This window comes from Ipomoea nil, unplaced genomic scaffold, assembly GCF_001879475.1.
Source record: "Ipomoea nil cultivar Tokyo-kokei standard unplaced genomic scaffold, Asagao_1.1 scaffold2510, whole genome shotgun sequence".
In the NCBI taxonomy this organism is placed as follows: domain Eukaryota; kingdom Viridiplantae; phylum Streptophyta; class Magnoliopsida; order Solanales; family Convolvulaceae; genus Ipomoea; species Ipomoea nil.
This window is the reverse complement of record NW_017618938.1, coordinates 157,236-179,631: the sequence shown is the minus strand read 5'-3', so window position 1 is coordinate 179,631 and position 22,396 is coordinate 157,236. Positions and strand designations below refer to the sequence as shown.

Genomic DNA, 22,396 nt, shown 5'->3' with positions numbered 1-22,396 from the left:
AGCTCGGAAGCAAGACACATTCTCCGGAGGTGGCCCTTAAGCACATTCAGACGCTATTGCAGTTTGCTATGAAGAAGAAGCTCAAACTTGATCCTCTGCTTCGCGACGAGATTTTAGTAACTGTGATGACCTATTACCCAGAGTTTTATGCAGAATGGTCTGAAGATGATGCGACTGAACTGCTTATGATGGTTTCTGAAGCCAGTGATGAAGTTTCTCCAGTATATATTCCAGAACCCTCGGATGGAAATTGGGCCGGGGCATTCCTTCAATACTTTGCACATCGAGCCCTAGAATTGGTTGAGGTCTCTCGACGGCAAGCGGAGGTGCACCCTCTGTATCTCGAAGCTGCTCAGAAAGAGGCAAAACACAGACAGGAGATCCTCCGAAACAGGTCAAACAATTATGAAACTCCTATTGAAATTTCACCAGATAAACCTGATGTTTCTGCTACCCCATCTTGTGTGCCTGTTTGTTCTGAAAATTTAACTGTTTTGGATTCCGAGAGTCCCCCTGTGAATGTTGATTCTACATCTCTGCCTTTGAGTAAGTCTGTTGATGTGAAAACTGATGTCTTGCCTGTGTCTGATGAGAAAGAAAAGTCCTCTGATGAGCCAAATAAATTGAGTTTAGTTGTTTATGTTTCTGATAATATTACTCTGCCTCCGGCTGAAATTGCCGATGACCCTAAAGAAGTTTGTTCTGTCGTTGACACTCCTGTCTTACCTGCTAATGTTGAATATGTTGATCTGTCAAGTCCCCACAAGTCTGAGAAAACAGGTGGAATCCCAGTCCACACTGCCACATCATTAGGCGAAAGTTTGGAACATGTGCGACATTTTGCTTGTTTACCATCTGCTTCAATCCCTCAACCGTATCAAGTGATTCACCCTTCCGAATCTTCCAGCGAAGATGATAAAATACTGGCTGAAGTGTATGGATCTCAAACACTTCCATCTAACATTCTAACTATTGAGGCCACTTCTCATCCTGACTCCACGACCTTCAAAATTCGAGAAATTTCGAATATTATTGGGAGCTCATCTGCCAATGTTTCTGATTCCAGTCATTCTGTGACTCCTATTCAATCCCCATCCAAAGAAACAAGAAGGTCTAAAAGGAAGAATGTTCCAGTAAAGGTTGTTGTTGAGACTGGTGATGACAGTGCTGATGTGGATCAACCTGAGAAGAAAAGGAAGTCGAGTGAGGGTGTTAAGCCGGAAGAAAATCCGCCTGTTCAACAAGTGTTCAAGACTCTGCGATCATCTTTGAAGCAAAAGGGGCCTGCTGTTCAAGTTACTTCTGTACCTGCACCATCTGTCAAAAAAGGGAAACCATCCACACGATCAAGAGGACGAAGCATTACTCCTGAGGTTCAACCTGTCGAAGAAACTGATCCATCTATTTACAGGCCTCAGTTTGTTTCTCCTGCTGCTCAGACCAAATGGTCTACCATGGTTAGAAGGGATCTTATTGTTCAACGATCTGTGGATGAGAACCAGCTGAATTCTGTATGTGACTTTTTACCTTTGCTGAATGAAGTCGGATTGTTGAAGTCTGTCACGAACATCTGCCCATACTCTAAGTTTCTCACGTATGAATTCTATTGCAATCTCAATGACGAGATTGACATCTTATCTGGGCCACGACCGATGCAGATTTTCATCAGAGGAAGGTGGTACGTTTTTGGGCCGGACATGATCAATGCATACTATGGTTTGACTGCTGTGCAAGAAAACCCTGTCACTGACTGGAACTTGGTGGCCAGAACTCTTACTGGTGGACAGACAAAATCATGGCCTACAGAAGATAAGGACTATCTGCAGAGCTCGCATCTCACATCCAGATATGTGATTGTACATCGGCTGGCCCTTCACAATTGGCTCCCATCAGCCCATCTCCACACTGTTGCCAAGTAACTGGCAGGCTTCTGACAGGGGCCCGTACTGAGCTGATCTTGAGACAGTACATAGCATTATTGCAAAGCAACTGACAGGGGCCCGTACTGAGCTGGCAACCGTACTTCTTCGTTTAAGCCTATCTGAATCTGCTGCTGCTGCTGATCCTGCGAAGTCTGACAGTGACACTCCCTCCAATGCTTGACCTTTGGCTATCATTGGCAAAAAAGGGGAGTAGTATGAACTCAGGGGGAGTTTTTTTGTGTTTGAGTACCTTCTGGCCCTGGCTGGGCGTTGTTATTGATGGCACCACTTTTTGATTTTGATCATAAATTTCTTTAGATCTTATGTTTCTGTTTCTATTCCCTGTAATCAGATCAGACTTATTGGGTTGCTTCTTTCTATTATCCTATCTTAGTTCGTTATGGTGTGTCTATCTATAAAGTTGAGTTGTTTTGCCAAATAATAGCCAAATGGGGAGTTTGTTAGTGTTTTTAATGTTCAAAAACCCCATATTATAATTGGCGATATTATTATGGCATAACTAAGATAGGTTTAGAGTTTGTCCGTCCAGCTCTACAGTCGTCTGATCAATCAGAAGCAACAACAGAAGGACTGACACTGAAGATCTGATTTAGGAAGCTGATTTCTAAAAGTCTTACGCGGTATTATCAGACAAGTTTGGAAAGAAGATCAGCGTATAGTTTCAAGAAAGGTATGTACCTAATCTTCTGAGATTACATTCCTCTTTTATAGTCCTACCTTACACAATCAAAGTCTTTTATGGAGAGAGTTTATTGAAGAATCTATAAGTACCCTCACTCGAAGAGATTTAGGGTTACGCCGAAAATATGAAGAAACACTCCCCATCTGCTATATGAGATTAGATCTTTGATTGTCATGTATCTTCTCAATAAAATATGTTCATGGTGATTAAGATGATGAACTTGAGAAGAATCACTGCTGCTTAAACGAAAGGACACTGTGATCACACTGTTGTGGGAACAACTATAAAGAGCGTCATTGAAGTGGATTGCATCAGAGTGAGCTCTCCAAGTGAAGGGATTTCATTGGACTTCTGTATGCATGGCTCTCCATCTTCAACAATCCACTAAACCTGTGTAGACAGGGTATGTACCTTGTGTGGGGCACTTGGGTAAGATTATTGTATATCTACCTTTGTACATTGGATTATGATTTAGTGGATTGGACGCCAATGTGATCGTCCCCCAGACGTAGATACACACTGTATCGAACTGGGTAAATATTCTGTGTCGTTGGGTTTGTGCTCTTATCTTTCTCTTACATCTTCTCCACTACTTATTATTACTGACTGACTTCGTAACTGAATCAATCAGTAATCACTGACAGTTGCTTAATTCTGTTAATCTATCTAAAAAGAGAATATGCAAAATTACATAATGATTATTGGCTTCTATGTGACATTCTTGATGTGTTTGAGTGATTGATGCATGATCTTGTGATAATGCATTTTTAGAGCTTGTATTTTAGGGTTCTTGGATGCTATTTTATGAGTTATTCATAGGTTCAAGTCATATCTTTGTTGTGTGGAAGATTTGGGGTCATTTGGACTTGAACTTGGCCTTAAAAGTGCAAAATCGCGAATGCTAATTTTTGGGTGCAGGGTGTACCCGCGGGTGGAGGTCCACCCATGGGGAACATGTTTGGGGATTGTGGGGATTTGTTCCTCGTGATCCCTTCTTCTTGGTATTTGATGTTTTGACCTCCCGTTGTTGAACTATTGAGCTTTTGTGAGTCTTCTTGGTGTTTCGTATGTCTAGAACGACGAGTTAGGAATCCATATTAGAATTTTGTGTCTTGAATCGTGCTTATGATCCAACCTTGTGATTCGTTGGATTGGTGTTGAGTCTTTGTGGTTCATTGGAACTATTTTGGTTTACCCATTTGATATGCATGCTACTCTTGGCGTCATTGATGCTAGTATGTGTTGTTTGTCCCTTTCTTTTGAGGATTGGCAACTCGTGTTGGCAATCATATTAATATTAGATAGAGGTCCATTGTTGTTGTTGAGTATCGTTTCATGTCCTTCATTGAAACCCCTTGATTGAATCCCTTGATGCGATCCCGTGTGTATGATTATTCCTTCATTAAGCTATTGTTGAGCTTATCCTTGTTGTACACACTTTGTGTGGAATCTAGGTGTTGTTGTATCTCTAGATTCCGTGTGCTTTGACTCTTGTTGAGATGATGGATTGCCGTGATGAGATGATTGAGTTGGTAAAGTGGACAGTGCGGGGACTTATTTGTGAACGGACCGGTAGTGAAGCTCCGGATTGCCGTTTGGTTACTTGTGACTTGTGGGCAACATGGGAAACTTATCCCCGTTGCCAGAGATGGTAGCTAACCCGTTGAGCTTGGAATCTCAAAGGGGGTGTATACACTTAAAGTTGCTAGCTCTGTTTCCATTGGGCTGCGGTCCTTGTCATTGCGATGACACTATGCATGTGATCCGTGTCGTTGCGAAGACCACGTGATATATGTTTGTTGATGATTTGGAGCCCTCCACATTGATCCACTATGAATCGGGTCGTGGTGCTGACTCCACGCTATATGACTTAGTGTGATAGTGTCCTATGTGGACTTGGAACTCGTTATGGTGTGAATCTGGCATTCCATTGCTTAAGAGCATGTCTATTGTGAATCCTTCGTTGTGTGTCGCATGTTGTACCTTGTTGTTGAGCTTGTTGCTTGTGGTTCTATTGTCTTGATTGAGTATGTTGGTCTTTGACCTTTGTTGTGAGTGATTGATGAGTCTATTGATGTTTCCTCTCCCGGCTTTAAAATGATATATACTGTATTCCCAGTTTCAAGCGCTTTTGTTTATATCTATGTATATTATTATACTTAATGCGTGTTGTTGGGTTACCAGCAATATTCGCTGACCGGGTGTTATCCCCATGTTATGTTTCCCTTGTTCTACAGGTTATGAGTAGATGCCCGAGAACATTAGATAGTTAGTCACCCTGTCTAAACGTTTGTTTTTTATGGCCTGTGAGCCTTCTTGAGCGGCCTGTGTGCCTTGACTCTTATTTTATTTTATTTTTTTAAATACCTTGACTCTTATTGACTTGCTTTTATTGTTTAGTTTTCCCGCCTGTGCATCTTTAGTATTGTAAGATGTGGCATAATACTCCCGATTAGACTTGCTTCCGCTTTATGTTTAATAGATGATTAGTTTGCGTATCTCTTGCAATTAAGTTTTAAAAATATGGTAAAATCGGGGGTGTTACAAACGAGTCTAGCCTTGTGCCTCTCAATGTTACCTAATGAGTCTCTTTTGATTTTAAATACCCATTTACAGCCAATCAGCTTGGCCCCATTAGGTAACTGAACATGGTTCCAAACTCCATTACTCTTCATGAAATTCATTTCATCTTTCATGACTTCTAACCACAAATCGGACTGTGCACAATTCGTAGCTTGTGAAAACGTTACGGGATCATTTTCGACTCCAATGCCAGATTCTTGTAGATACGATACATAATAGCTAGGAACTGCTGAACGCCTCACCCGAGTAGATCGTCTTAATGTTGGAACACTAGTACCTTGAGAAGGTTGTGGCGCAACTACCTCTTTTCAGGAACTGGATGTAGTTCTTGAATTGGTTCAATTTCAGTCTTTGTGGGTTCAAGATCTAGCTAAAAATCTTGAATTGGTTCAACCATTGGCTCGAAGTCTAGTTCAGGAGGTTGCTGTAAGTCCTGAACTTGTTCTTCCAATGGTTGAGTTTTAACAGCTTGTGGAATCTCAACAATGGTTTGCACAACCGCAGGCGAGACTGAAGGCGCGTTGCGTATAAGTACAACTCCGCTAGATGACGTAGAAGCACAAGAGTCAACATGATCAAATAAAGGAACTAAGTCCTTAAATCGATCTCTCCCACTGATCAAGTCATCTTCAAGAAACTTAGCATTTCTTAATTCCACTATCCTAGTAGTATGTTTTGACAATAAAACCTATAACCCTTAGAAGACTGTGCATATCCAATAAAGAAAGCACTTATAGTCCTCAGGTCAAGTTTCTTTTCATGTGGGTTATAAATCCTCACCTCATACGGACATCCCCAAACACGCATATGGTTCAAACTCGGTTTCCAACCTTTGAAAAGCTCAAAAAGGTGTCTTGGGGACAGCCTTGGTCGGAACCCAATTCAATATATACGTTGTCATCTTGAGAGCGTCGGCCCACAATGATTTTGGAAGTGTGGAGTTGCTTAGAATACTCCGCACCATGTCCAAAAGAGTCCGATTCCTTCTTTCAGCAACACCATTTTGATCCGGGGAACTCGGCATGGTGTATTAGGCAACAATCCCATGCTCTTGAAGGAATTTAGCAAACGGACCCAAAGCTTGTCCATTTTCTGTGTATCTACCATAATATTCACCACCTCTGTCTGACCTAACTATTTGTATTTTCTTCTTGCATTGATTTTCAATTTCAGCCTTAAACGTTTTAAAGGCATCTAATGCTTCATACTTATGATGAAGTAAATACACATAGGTAAATTTAGAGAAGTCATCTATAAAGGTAATGAAAAATTTCTGACCCTGCATATCCATATCTGGATAGCATATGTCAGTATGAATTATCTCTAACAATGTTGAACTTCTATTGGCACCTTTCTTTGACTTGTTAGTCTGCTTACCTTTAATGCAGTCTACACAAGTCTCAAAGTCAGTATAGTCTAGAGTAGAAAGTACTCCATCATTTACCAACCTTTTAATGCGCTCAAGAGAGATGTGTCCCAATCTCCGATGCCACAACATTGAAGATTTATTGTTAATACTACAGCGTTTGGTGCCAGTTTCAACATGTAAGGAATCATAACTTCCATCGTTTTGTAAGTGAAGACGATAAAGACCATCAAACAGTGTACCATTTCCAATAAAAGTAGAATTATTAAATAATTTAAAATACTTGTTTGAAAAATTAAAACTGAATCCCAACGGTACAAGTCTTGAAATGGAAACCAATGAAAAAGTTGGTACATAAAATGTACTCTCTAATTCCAAAACAAAGCCACTATATAAAATCAACTTGCAAGTCCCTACAGCTTCAACTGGCGAGCCCATCTTATTCCCGGAGAAGATGTTTCGCTCATTTGACATCGGTTGTCTCAGATTTTGCATATCCTGTAAAGAATTTGCAATGTGGATTGTTGAACCAGAATCAATCCACCAAGTGTTAACATTAACGTTTGACATATTGGATTCAAAACAGACAAAGGAAGAGATCATACCTTTCTCAGACATCCACTTCTTAAACTTTGCACAACCCTTCTTCATATGCCCCTTCTTCTTACAGAAGAAGCATTACTGTGCCTTCTTAATTTCAGTCTGAGGGGATACTTTTGCTTTCCCTTTAGCTGAAGTGGGACGCTTTCCAGATCTCCCTTTAGGCTTGGTTGTTGCAAGCATGGCACTCTCCCCCCTTTGTTCCTGAAATAGTCTCCCTTCTTCTTGCACACACTTATTGATTTGGTCATTAACAGACCATTTCTTGTCATGTGTGTTATAGGCAATTTTGAAGGTGCTATACTCAGAAGGGAGAGTATTAAGTGCAAAGTGCACCACAAATGAGTCTGCAAGTTTAATCTCCAACTTGTCAAGTTGAGTTGCAATATCACTGAGTTGCATGATGTGACTGCGCGCACCATCGGCAGGAGAAAAACGAAGGGAGGTGAACTTCATTATTAAGGTGCTTGCTAGGGATTTGTCTGAAGTTTCAAAGTTCTTATCAATGGCCTCAATATAATCTTGAACTTTTGTAATTTTATCAACCGTGCGACGAATATCACTCGGAAGCTGAGACTTAATGAACAAGATGCATAGGCGGTTGGATCATTCCCGTTTAGCCCAAAGTTCTTTGGCTTCTTGAGTGCTTTCCGCGGTGATAGCTGGGGGCTCTGTATGGTTGATAGTATAGTCCATTTCGAGCCAGCCAAAATAGATGAGAAGGGAATCTTTCAATACATTATGATTATTAGGAGTAAGCATTGGAACATCAATGTGCACGACAGTTGGGGAAGTTGCTGGAAGAAAATTATGAGTTGGTTAGTTTTGATTATCGAGGCACAAAAGAACTGAAGTGCATATTTTACCAATGTAAACTTATGCAAAAGATAAATTCGAATGCTATAAAAATTGCCTGTGGGCTAAATTTTTTACACATAATGAATTTACCAAAAGTGAATGGTGAAAAACGGAATGGGTACGATTTGGGTTTTTCCACCCTCAATGACAAAACTACCAAAACTATATGCTGATACATAATCCCTGTGGGCAAATTATGATCATAGTCTGGCATTTCATCCTAATCAATCCTACAAATACAACAAAATTGCCTGTGGGCTAAATTTTACCATATCATATAGAATTAATTACAAGGATATTGCCAACTCTTTATGTGAGTTAATCTAAAAAACAATTTAAGCAATTAAAGATGTTGTGGCTACTCTTTAATTACAAAATTGTAATCACTTGGCAAAGGGTATAGTAATTTAAAGCCTAGCAAATAAATTAAACCAAAACATGATAGACAATCTTTAGGTATACTCCCAGGAAAGTTGGTCGAGATGAAGCTCGGTTAAATACCAACTCCTTATACAGAGTAGCGTCGCAAGGGGACTAGTAGCAACAAGGCTTTTAAGCCAGGGCCATAGAACTAGTATTCCTCCCCAAGAATCTTCCCTAAGTCATGTGTTCTCATATTTGAAGTACAATTGTTTGAAAGATCTATAAGATGGATATACACCTATGGATAAGGCTTTAAATTTGGGTAAACTAGAACTTTGGTACTTTATGTGCTTTATAACTTTAGAAAGGCACGACTGGAGCAATAACCGAATAAGTAAAATAATATGCTTAATTTATCTTTAAAAGGGCACTAAATTCACCTAAAAGGCACTATAACATGCATAATAGGCATATAATTCAGACCTAAAAAGGCTTTAAATTCATGCTTAAAAGAACATGCTTTTCTAATAGATGCATAATTATAACAATCAAATAATTAGTGCAATAAAACAGTAAAAAAACATGCTTAGATTATGCATATTATAACTCATGTTCCACAATTAAATTGTAACACTTAATACAATTTAAACTGAAATTCAATATTAATAACTTAACATCAACTTTAGGAAAAAAATTCAATTGGATAAAACCCAAAAGAAGAAGCCAAATATGATGAAATAAAAAAAAAATTTCAGGAAGCCCAATAAACTTAAGAATAAACAGGCCCAGAACTGATTTTTTTTTTAATAAAGCTCAGGTCTGGCCGAATTGGGCCAGACCGGCCCATGTCTTAATAAATCATCATCTTCTTCAACCAGCAGACCTAGCAGCTACGTACTACGCAGCAGCAACCATGGCTCGAAGATCAGATGAAGCAGCGACGACGGAGGACGAGCACCCAGGCGTTGGTCGCCTGAAGGAGGAGATAGAGCGGTAGCGTCACCGGGAAATCTCGGTTCCGCCACCACTGCCTGACCTCACGCGAACCACCGCCCCCGTCGTGCTGCTGCCTCCGCCAGCCGGCCATCTAACCTGTAACACCCCGTGTTAATGCCTCTAACCCGGACTAATTATTTAATGGATTGCCATTAATAATAATTAGAAAGGATTTGATTGGGCCAGGATCCCCTTAATTAATTGAGGTGGCCCACCATGGACCATGGACCCTTATCCTTAAACCAAACCCTTAGTCCTATAAGGAATAGAATAAGTGAATCCCTACTATTCGGACCCTAGTTAGGACTCCTAAATATATATAAGGACTTAGGAAGCATTTAGAAATCCCACCATAATTGATTCTACCACACAAGGTATTCCCAGGAATTCCCCTGTCACCAAACGTAGGAGAACCCACGGGAAGAAGATCTTAGAGAAAGAACCTTAGTAGCCAAGGATATTAATTAAGGCTAAGAGGTAACTCATGTCTCAACAAAACCTATTTTCCTCGCTATATCTTATTCATTGGCTCCTTTGATATATGATTCTGTGCTAGAGTCTTGATAGAGCTTTGCCTAGGACTGATATTGTGTTTATATGATAATCTTGATGATTATGTGATAATCTTGATGTTTATGTGATAATCTTGTTGTTCTTGGTGCTATGATTAATTATATGATGATCTCGTATTTCGATTGTGTCTAGAGCCCTAGGGTTTATCGTGAAATTCGTATTATGATGTTCTCGGTTTATTTGGGTGGGATTATGCATGATCGGGTGTTGAGTCTAGTCTAGGACTTGCGTTTAGGACTTGCATGTAGACTTCTTGATGTTCTTGTGGTTCCGGATTCTCCTGAACCGTTGTATGATTCGTGTTAGGTCTTGGCATGTTTATGAATCGTGTCTGAACGTATCGGTCGTAATTCTTTGTTTAATTAATTCCGTTAATTGAATATGTGGTGTCGTCGTTATGTGTTTGAATGTGTTTGGACGTGGTTTCGGGTTCCACAAATGACCCCGGGACCATAAAGTTGCCTGTGTATCAGTGGGGGGTAGGTGGGGGATTGACCTCCCGCACCTACCCGCTGCTCGGATCTACTGTTCCAGCGGGCAGCCGGCGGGCGGTGGTCTGCCCGCCGGCCACCCGCTAGAATAGTAACCCGCCGGCGGCGGGTGGTCCTCCACCCGCCACCTACCCACTGGAATTCTGGCGTTGTTCATGGTGTTTTTTCCCGTTTGATGTTTCCCCGTGTCCCGTTGTGTCCCATTGTACCCCGTTTGTCGTGTGTGAGTCTAGTTTGATGTTTCGGGTGCCATTCTTAGGATAAAAGAGTCTTGTGTATTGCATGCTAGTTGAATTGGTATCCCGTTGGCCTAGGAGGAAGGTGTATGATCCCGTAGGAGTTTCATGAGTGGTTTAATATGGTTTGTTACGTAAGAGTTATATTAGGACAAGTGTTCCCCGATGATTCCCCTCGTATGTGTTAACGTGGGTTGCATGTTGTATGGCTTCTATGTTGATTGTGCATGATACCTCAATTGGTTGCGATCAATTGGCTATAATAACTATCTGGTGGGTTGAGAACCACCAGGTATTAACCCGGCCGGTTGCGATCGGTCACTATACAGGCAGTTGGATTGGTTGAGAACAATCGGCTGTTATATATATATATATATATATATATATATATATATATATATATATATATATATATATATATATATAGGGCTGCGGTTCATAATCTGATTGCGATCAATTCCCTTGTGTTGCGGTACAAGTTAAAGTGCTGCGGGGCCGTGTCAGAGCTATATGCACTGACCCTCACGTATGGGCATGCGATTGGTCCTGCGGCACCACCATATGTGTGTACACCGTTGCGTGTCTTGTTGTTGATTGTGTAATTATGACTGAGTAATGATATGGTTGGTACTGCGTAGTCATGTGACCTTAGGATGCATGCTAGAATCTTTATGGTTGTGTTTAATTGTGTTGAAAGTACCTGTTATTGCTTGATTGAGTCTACTCTCAGATTTAAATTAGAGTCTCCTAAGTATATATGTATTCCAGTTTCAAAATGAGTTTCTTATATCTACCTATACTGTACTTAACGCGTTGGAGTGGGTTACCAGCATTATTCGCTGACGGTTGTTATACCGAATGTTTTTCAGGTAACGAGCCTTAGCTTCGGAGCGCGCTAGTCAGAACCTGGACTTAGTTAGATTAGTTCAAATTATCGGCCTGCGTGCCTTTAAGTTGTATCGAATGTTGATTTGAGGATTTCTTATGTTTGGATAGTTTAACCTGTGCATCTGAGTTCTCCAGCTCAGATGTGACCTAGCACCCCGACTATTGTGTTAGCTTATGCTCTGTTTGAGAATTTATAATAGAATTGCCTTTATTTCATAAGCTTTAAAAGTTCTAAAAATTAGGGGTGTTACATAACCATCTGTCAACACCGGAAAAAAAGGCCACCATTGCTGACGTGAATGAAGGGAGAACTACCGGTGAAATTTTTTTTTTTTTGAATCCGGCATTGTTTGTCCTCCGTCAACAACGGAGGTCCGCCGGCATATCCGGCCACTGGCGAATGGAACGGCGAAGACAGTACGTAAAAAACCAATTGCAATTTTTTTTTTTATTCTTAATGCGGAAAAAGGGAACACAAATATTTTCTAGCAGCCCAACAAATATGATTGCATATTACATACAAATCCTAAATTATACAAGAATGTATATCATATGTAAAACAAACTGTAGATTATGCAATCAATCAAAAGGCTAGGCAGAGATTAAAAAAAATGGCTCTGATACCAAATGTAAGCACATAATCCACGTAGAGAACACTTTATACGTGGCAATAAATAAACAAATTATATCCACTAACCTCCAGCCATAGTTTAGAACCTTGATCGCTTGGACTCGTGGTCTGACGAACGGGAGTTCCTCGGGCTGCTGTGAAATCACCGTAGACTGATTGTGTTTCTCTCACTTCTCTCAGTGACTCTAGATGGTGTATGATACGTCAACTGAGCAGTGAGAGAACTTGAGAGTCTAAATACCTACATCCCATCAATGTAGGCAACTAATTACCTAATGCTGACTAAGTTCTAATACTTATTCAGCCTATTGATTTGCACCACATATTTACTTAATATTATTATTATTATTATAATGACCTTAATAATAATAATAATAATAATAACAACATAAGGAAAACGTTACAGTTTACCCCGACCAGATAGATCCTTATTGATATCACTCCGTGCACTATTGTTTCTTGTCTCCCCGGCACGTACAAGAGTTAAAGAAGGAGCTGAGGTAGGCGCCCCTTCATCAAATTGTTTTGTTTTTCTTATAATTTCGGATATGAATTGAATTGCATGGGTCAACAAGGAGTACATCATATCATATCATGGACTGCCAACAAAGACGTAGTCTTTGGGACTGAATTAGCACATCTCCGTGCACGCGTTAGTGCTAAAATGATTAGCCATGCATATATGTTTCTTATTTGTTGGAAAATTTGACAAAATTAGTTGGTGACTTGTGATCTGAGTATTTTAAGTTAGATTACGATTCTCTTAAGGGTGAAAAGATTAATTTTGTATTTTTACTTGCTCAAATAGTTAATAAGTCCTTTAAAAAAAAAATAGTTAATAAGTGAATAAGCAAGTCCAACTTTATAGTCACAAAACTGCTTCAAAACTCGTCCTCTCATCTCTACTTCTCATCTGATCTCCAATATCTCAGCAACCTTCTTTGAGCTCACCTTAGAAACAATCAAAGAGCTACAACAACCGCAAAAGGACAATAAATATAACGAGTGAAACTGAAATAATTTCTATTTGGTAACACGCTCTGATCGATCTTCCTAGCTAGCTAAACTGCTGTACCAAAACGTGTGTCGTCAAACCTTGAGCTGCTAAACAAAAACAGCCTGTGAGTTTGATGTTTTAATTTGACATTTTTCTACTCTCCATGTAGTTACTTCTTGGTGAAAAAGTACATGTTACACTCTCAGTGTTATTTAATTTGATATACAATTTCTTTAAAATGATTTGAGGAATCTAAGTACTTGCATTGTGGTATATATTATTCCCTAATTTTGTTCTCTTTTAAGCTTGTGTGGCTTTCTCTTTTCTCTTATATACTATACGCGTGTTTATTTGTTAATAAAAATGGACGTTAGTTTCAAGTTGCAATTTGATGAGGATAAAATCAAACCTCATTCACATGCAATTGTCTCCTCTTATCCTGGCCTCTTCACTGTTACTAACACCTACTCTGTGTATATATATAGCTCACTCTAGCATGCTTATATGCAACCTCAATTCAACTCTGATCTTTCTTCATTTACTACAAAAGAAATACCACATATACGCAAAAAGCTGATCATGGCAAAGTTGTCCAGATCAAACGGCAAGAAAAAGAATGGCATGAACCTCAAGACAATGGTACAAATGTTTCAAAAAAAGTGTTTTTTAGCAGATCATCAGAGGTCATCCCCGAATCATTTTGACAAGTTTGAGAACTCCAAGGATGTGGCTAATGACGTTAAAGAAGGGCATTTCACGGTGATGGCGGTGGACAATGATGATAAGGTTAAGAGATTCATTGTTCCACTGAGTTGTTTGAGGAATCCTTGTTTTTTAAGGCTGTTGGAAAAAGCTGCAGAGGAGTATGGATTCCAACATGAAGGTGCACTCATGCTTCCTTGCAGGCCAAGTGAGCTGGACAGGATTCTTGCCAACCAATATAATGGAAGATCAGTAGATTGGAACTCTTGTACAAGTCAAGAGCTTTTATGTTCAAATTAAAATGTGGAAGTGAAAAGATTATTGTCCAATTTTATTAAATTTTTTTAATTAATAGTTAATACAATTCAATTTTGATAAACATACATTCTGAAACATTTTATGTTAAAACTGTGATACATTAACATTGGAATGCTATATATTTGTAATTATTGGCCGGAGTCATGATCAAACGCTTGTCACTTTGTGAAAAGTTTTAACTATTATAAAAGATTTAACTTTATTTTCAATTTGTATAGCAGTTAATGTTATGTTTCAATGATAAGATTGATGCTGAATTTGATCCTCAAAGCCAACCCCTAACATAACAAGGCCGGTCTTCTGATTTTATACTTTTCTTTAATTTGTTCACAATGTATTAATTATTTCTGTTGTCATGTTTCCTTTATAATTTGACTACTTTTTTTTTAATAAGATATTTATTCAATTGTGCAGTGTACGGTATTTGACTAATTATATTATTAAACATTATTCTTAAAATTGACAGAACATTTCTCTAAAACATTCTTAGTTAGATAAGTAAAGACAAATGAATATAATTTGTGCATTATTGCAGCATGTTAGTTTGGTACCCACTGACGAGACTATACACTGCTCCTCACTCCTTAAACGTATGCTTGATATATCAGTCATAGTCATATACAAAAAGGGAAGTATCGTTTAGTCTCTATTTAATTTAAACATTATGCTCAATCCCAATAGAAGAGAATGTCTTTTTGAATCAATCATTTGATCATCTGTTCTTAATTTTGGATCTTTATGGATTTTAAAATGTTATTCATATGTATGGTAAAAAATTAATTTATCAATTTGTTTAGTATAGTGTCATCATTTATGAAAATTATCACGGTAAAAATGTCAATGTAGATAGTAAGATATGGGGTAACCCCAATCAAGTCGGTTAAGTAGTTGGTTCAGTAATTATAAAGTTTCAAATTTGATTGCTATTAATTAAGATCAACTTGTTGGCTTTCTTAGTTTGAGCCAATCAATTATGAGTAACTTAGACTGACTTACCTCTTTGTGATCTTTTACCTAATTAGATCATAAGACTGGATGTACTCGTTACCCACTCTTAGATAATAGCTACAATTACCAGGACTATGTGGTCCAATGGTACCCGGGTTGAACTTCCATTTGGAAGGTTATGAGTTCGAGCATCAGTGGAGGCGTTTTTAGCTCTTTGTGCTTCAGTAGGTTGAGAAAGTATATGAACAGATACTACATTGTAATAGAGCTAGTAGCATTAAAAAAAAAAAAAGATAATAGCTACAATTTCTTTGGCCATCTATAAAATAGTAAGATACTATATACTATGCGCGTGTTCATTAGTTTATAAAAGGGACGTTTCAACTTGCAGTTCGATCAGGATAAAATCAAACCTGGCCTCATTCACATGCAATGGTTTCCTCTTATAAATCTTTATCTTACAACTGACCCATCTATCTTCACTCTTACTATGACTAGCCCTCTTTCGTAAAATAGTTGGCCATCAATCAATTTAATTTGGTTTGTTTGATTACTATTAGCTATTTGACTTAGTTAAACAACCAATATAAGTGTTTGATTAATTAGCTTTAATTCTTCCAATATAAGTGTTTGATTAAGCTTTAATTTTTGTAACAGCTTATTGCTTCAAAACACTAAAATTCAAAAAGTTGTTCAAAATAACTTTTTCCATCAGCTTTTTGAGAAAGTCATTTTGTATGAAATCAGCTATTAACTAATAGCTAATTTACCAAACATATTTGTAATTCGTGCGTGTGTGTGTGCGCGCGCGTGTGTGTATAGGAATGAGTTCTGGTGCGGAGATAGCTTCTCGTGCGGTTGTGCGTTTAATACAATACGACACACCTTAAGTACACAAACAACAAACTGTAAGAACACAAACAAAGCATTTTAAAAACACAAACCACACACCTTAAGCACACAAACAAAGCACCTTAAGAACACAAACCACGCACCTAAAGTTTTAAAATGGCGCAACTTAAGTTTCAACAACTGACGCACCTTAAGTATACAAATCAGGCACCTTAAGAAGAAAAACAACCCCCCTTAAGATGTAAAATCATTCACCTAAAGCTTTAGGCCGACGCACCTTAAGCACACAAACCACGCATCTAAAGCTTTAGATCGACGCACTTAATTTTTTAACAATTGAACAATTGACGCGCCTTAAGCCACACAGTACAAAAACCACACACCTTAATCACAAAAACCACGCTGCTTAAGAAGAAAAATCACGCACCTTAAATTTGACCTAGATGCAAAATGAACAAATTGTCACCGCGTTTTTTAAAATCATTGTTAATCCTGGACGTTAATTTAGGCAAGATCAATGACTTAGATTTAACTGCACAACCACACAGGAGACACCCCACCGCACGGGAATTGAATTCTATATATATAGCCCACCCTAACATGGTTATAACTTATAAGCACCTCAATTCAATTCTTTCTTCACTTACTAGAAAAGAAACACACATATGCAAAAAGCTTATCATGGCAAAGTTGTCCAGGTCATACGGGAAGAAAAAGAATTGCATGAACCTCAAGATAGTGATACAAATGTTTCAAAAGTGAGTAAAGGTGTGACAATATAATTACCCTATTAAACATATATGTTTGGATGATTTAGCAAAGAAATGGAGGGAAGTTGAGAACATTGTGTTAGATATACAATAGTCTAACTATAATAAACCATAATATACGAGAAACCTGACCTCGTATGATAGCAGAAGCGTAGCCGTGCTGATCTCCAGCCATAGTTGGGAGGATCTAAATCACGGTGACTCAATGGCTTAGGGCAAATTATACCGTGGAACTGTGTTCACATTGTCCAAAACTGTTCATAATTATGAATATATAGTTCAAAAATTATGAACATATAGTTCTATAATTATGAACATAGAGTTGTGAACATAATTATGAACATATAGTTCTGTAATTATGAATATAAAGATTCAACAATTGTAAATATGAAGTTCAAAAATTATTAATATATATCTTTATAATTATGAACATATAGTTCAGTAATTATGAATATAGAGTTTTGTAATTGTGAATATAGAGTCCAATAATTATGAATATATAGCTTTATAATTATGAACATATAGTTCAGTAATTATGAACATAGAACCGTGTCCACCTTGCAAGGTGGACACAGTTCCACAACATAACAATTGATGGCTCAGCATACAGGGCCAAATGCCGGTGCGCATAAGGGATCTGTCCATTTTGGGCATAATAATTCTCACATAGTCGCTGCGGTTCGAACCTTGGTCTCTACTCCCAAATATTGACTACTTTGGGCCAAGGTTGCAAAATACGTTAGGCGCCACCGATTTTTTTTATTTTATTTTTTATTTTTAAAAAAATTTTAAACTAAAAATTGTAAAAATCTATAAATACGCATAAAGGCTCAGTTATTTTCTCCCATGACATTTTCAGGCGGTTTTGGTTGTACTCTGTGCTTTCGCTGTTACACGCGAGAAAATCTATCGTGGTTTTACCCTTACCAATGCATTTGCTTTGACTCATTTACACTTACCGATGCATCGGCGGTTAATAGGCCCGGCACATTCGGTTCGCATTCCGGCCGACACAGGCCCGTAAATGACATCCGCTTTAGTAAGCCACGTTGTCTCCTTCTCTGTACCTGTATACCTGTATTTTGATTGCCTGGTATACCCTCGATTGTTCTGTTTGAATTCTCTATTATTCCCTTGTGAATGCGGCAGTCGTTGGGGGTAACAGTTAACTACAGTTCTTCTTGGCTACGCCTTCGCCGAAGGGACCAATTAATGTCCTGACATGTATACACTTATCTTGACTTTGCACCTCTTTTTTTAGCTTTTACTGGCCGCGCACATCGCGCAATGTACTACCATAGCATATGATGCGCACTGTGTTCACTCATTTCGCTTTAAGGACGTCGGCTTCGCAAAAATCCTCCCCGTGTTCGTTCTTTATGTGTTTGCGGAAATACATCTTCTCTTCGTTGTAACGGCACTCCTCAGGAGAAAACTTTTCCTTCTTTATGTGTTGTGTGTTGTGCGCTGTCTCCGTCGCAGGTGTTCGATTCACAAATTAAAAATGCGTTGAGTTTGTGTAACAGTGGTCGTTTCTCCTCTTTCTCTTTGTTATAAAATCTATTTGCGGTTCTTTTAAAATGTATTTGAGTTTGGTTCTTTTCGGATCATGTTGCTGGGTTTGACTTCTATTTGGAACAACAACAACGTCTCTATTTGGGTTGTTTGTTTCTTTCTTCGTCGTTTAGTCTGAGTTGCACCTGGGTCAGCATTTCCTACTCATCAAACAATCGTGTTGGTTATATACATCTTCTACGGTATAAAGATTTGAATTAATGCTGGCGTTTTTTCTTTCCTTATTACATTGCTTTTTGCTTCCCTTGGTTTGAACTTCTATCTATTTTTTGACCGCTCATCCGCCGATTATTTAGTTTATTCTGTTGTCTTCTACCGGATACATTGTTGGTCTGGACTCGTTTGCCGCCCTCGGTTCATGCTGTGTTTTTATGCGGTGGACGTTCAGGCGACGTCGTCTGTGTTGGTCTATTTGGGCGAACTGAAACGACACTTCAAATGTATTACGTCTAAAATCGGTCCCATGTTATTACTATTGTTATGTTATGTTATGTTATATATATATATATATATATATATATATATATATATATATATATATATATATATTATTCTTATTATTATTATATAAGTATTAGTATTAGTTATGTTATTAATTATTAATTAATTACTACTTATTAATTATGATTATTATTACCGTTAGTATCCGGCTTAGTCTAAGCCTTTGACGGATTGATTGTGAACTATGCCGTAAACACACCGCATACATTGCCCGCGTGGTTGCGTCTTTTGTTCATTTTTTCTTATTTTACAGTTGTTTAACCCTTAATGGATTAGGAAAACGACAGCGTAGACATTACGCGTGGGGATAATCGGCGGCCATTTTCGCCGTCGGCCGCCGAGGATTGCCATTACGTTCGTGCCTATTTAGGGGAGTCCCAGACTTTTCGTATAGATGTGTCTTCAGACGTAGACGATGATTGTACGCCAATGAGGGATTGGTTGTTCTCTGATTCAATTGATGAGGACCTCATGCCTCGTCGGCCCGCGCAGGTTCACACTGAAGTTCGTGCCTATTCAGGGGAGTTTGAGACTTTTCCGATAGAGGTTTCTTCAGGCGAAGACGAGGACTCTAGCGCAGTGAGGGATTGGTTGTTCTCTGATTCAAATGATTAGGACCTCATGCCTCGTCCATTGAAGCAGATCTTGCCGACGCGTGGACATGAACATGCATGTGGTGGGCATTCCTCGGGCATGGACGAAATGCTGTCGCAGCCGGTGAATAAAGAGGTTGATTTTGGATGGTGTCGTTGTATGCTGAAGGACCCTAACGGTGACAACGACTATATGGACTTTGCCACTTGTTATGAACGTGCTGTCCGTTCTAAGTCTCGATCGTTACCTCCGGCAGAACAAAAGGTATCGTTGGCCGTCACCGGCTGCTATCATGGACGCTGCAGATATTTATCGTAGCGTTAGTTCTCGTCGTGCGCGGATTATATGTTGTTGAGTGCCTGTCTTTCCGAAAACTTTGTATACACCAAAACATGACATTGGTTGTTTTGTTAATTTTTTCCCTCCAACCAAATTCTGATTGTGTAGTTTTTTACAAATTTCAATGAAAAGTGGCAATTTTTTTTTTTTACTGATTAGGTCAATTGCTCTCCCTTTTTTGGATGTAACATTGTTTATTTATGACTACTGTTGTTAGGTGCTTACGTTTTCTTTTGCATTTTTACGTTTTGAAAAATGGGTGTGTTTGTAGTTTTATTGAACAACAATGGAGAAAAGTCGAAAGCGTTTTACGGCTGAAGAGGCACGCGCACAGAAAAAGACTCGAACTGCAACTACGTGGCAAGACCACATTGCTGATGAAAACAATACTATTCCACCATGGGATGCTGTTGCTGGCCTATCAAATGGCGTGGCTTCAACTTCTGTGTGTAATGCACATGAGACAGGTGCATAATCATATTAGCTCTTTTGATAATTAAATGGTTGTCTTTATATGGTGCTGCAGTTGACTTATTTTCATTTTGCTTTTTCTGTTATGTTTGTTGTTTTCCCGATCTGGAATGATTTGTTGTTACTGGTTTGTGTTTTTTTTGCGAATGTTGACCGTCACAAATGTACTGAATTATATTCTTCGCTTATAAATGTACATATTCTAACAATGTCAACCACCACTATTGATTGATTTATTTGATTTTTTGCTTATAAATGTACATATTCTAACAATGTCAACGACCACTATTGATTCATTTATTTGATTACCCTCCTTTATACAATTATCTTTGTATGACTGGGGTTTTCTTTTCTGTTTGTTGGACTCCTTTACCCACTGAGAGTACGATATTGCTTATAAATATAAATATTCTAACAATGTCAACGACCGCCATTGATTCATTTATTTGATTACCCTCCTTTATACAATTGTCTTTGTACGACTGGGGTTTTCTTTTCTGTTTCTTGGACTCCTTTATCCACTGGGAGTACGATACAACTGAAGCTCTGACTTTGCCGTCTGTCCGTGATTGTAACTATTGCGGTGCAATTCGTATCGCTTATGAACCACCCCAGTTCTGTTGTTGCAAAGGTGAAGTTGTGCTTGTGTCAAACGAGATGCCAATGATATTAAAACAGATGTATACTTCAAATGATGACGAGGCCAGGAATTTCAGGGCATCTGTTAGAACGTATAATAATACATTCGCATTCACATCTCTTAGCATACATAAAACTGATCCGAACCTCTGCAGGCGTAATAAAGGTGTCTATACTTTCAAAGTTCAAGGTCAGATGTATCATTTTATCGATGACATGTTGCCTGATGGTTGTCCTCCGCGTAATCTTCAATTGTATTTTTATGATACGGAGCATGAGATTGAAAGTCGCCTCGGGTTGATTTCGCACCTAAATGAAACCACTGTCAAGAAATTGGTTGAGCTCCTAGCTTGCAATCCATATGCAAGATTTTTTAGGAGTCCAAAGAATGTTGTCCATTCTAATGAGTTTAGTATTTGTTTGAACTCCTCGCCTTCACTTGATCAGAGAGTTTATAATACCCCTAACAACTTCCCAAGTTGTAGCTGTCTAGGTTGAAGAGTCTGATGGCATTCATGAAAATAGGCATATTCGTGTGTATCGTCGGTGTGGTCGTAGTCAAAATATTCAGTACTATTATGGTTGTTACGATCCGTTACAGTATCCGCTTTTGTTTCCCCTTGGTGATGTGGGATGGCATGAGGGTATTTAGGAAATTCGTCGTTCGCGTCATGTGCAACCAGTTGGCTATACAAAGTCGGTATCTATTTCTGCTACTGATCTAATGACTGCCGATGAATTGATCAAGGCAGAGGATTCGGTCTTCTGTGAAGGCAGGAAGCGTCAGAGTGTGTCTTGCAGAGAATACAATGCTTATAAAATTCAGATACGCTAGGGAGACAGATCTATGCTGCTCTATAGTGGCCGCCTATTCCAATAATTTATTGTTGACATTTACATTAAAGTCGAGACACAGCGACTGGATTATTTCAGTCAGAAACAGCAGTTCTGCAGGGCTAATAACTATCAGGGCCTTGTGGACAGTGTTGGTGTTGGTGCTGTTTTTGGAATTGATGTTGGTCGTAGAGTTATTTTTCCGTCTTCGTTCATTGGAGGCCCTAGGTATATGCGAAGTTAGTATATGGATGCAATGTGTCTGGTACAAAACTTTGGAAAACCTGATTTGTTCTTAACAATTATATGTAATCCTTTTTTTTTTGAATGCCAATTATATGTAATCCTAATTGGCCATAAATCAGGAACCTTCTATGCCATGCCGATGAGTCACAAAACAGGTCGGACCTCATTACACGAGGTTTCCATGCTAAGTTGCAAGCATTCAAGGATGTGCTGACCAAAAAATCTTTCTTTGGTGATGTAGTAGCATACACTTATGTTATTGAATTTCAAAAAAGAGGCATGCCTAACACTCACTTTCTTCTCATTCTGAGAAACAAATCTCTTGTTGCTTCGGCATCTTTTGTCAATGTTTTTGTATATGCAGAAATACCTGACCCACAAATTTAGCCTCGCCTATACA

General features: G+C 38.7%; 1 protein-coding gene across 1 annotated transcript; it reads left to right on the top strand.

Annotated features, from left to right (window-relative positions):
• The first annotated feature begins 13,748 nt into the window (after window positions 1-13,748).
• LOC109153574 lies at window positions 13,749-19,488 on the top strand. Its single transcript, XM_019301430.1, has 2 exons — window positions 13,749-14,161; window positions 19,150-19,488. Exons 1-2 carry the CDS (start codon window positions 13,787-13,789, stop codon window positions 19,486-19,488), a joined length of 714 nt encoding a protein of 237 aa, XP_019156975.1. The 5' UTR covers window positions 13,749-13,786.
• The last annotated feature ends 2,908 nt before the right edge of the window (window positions 19,489-22,396 follow it).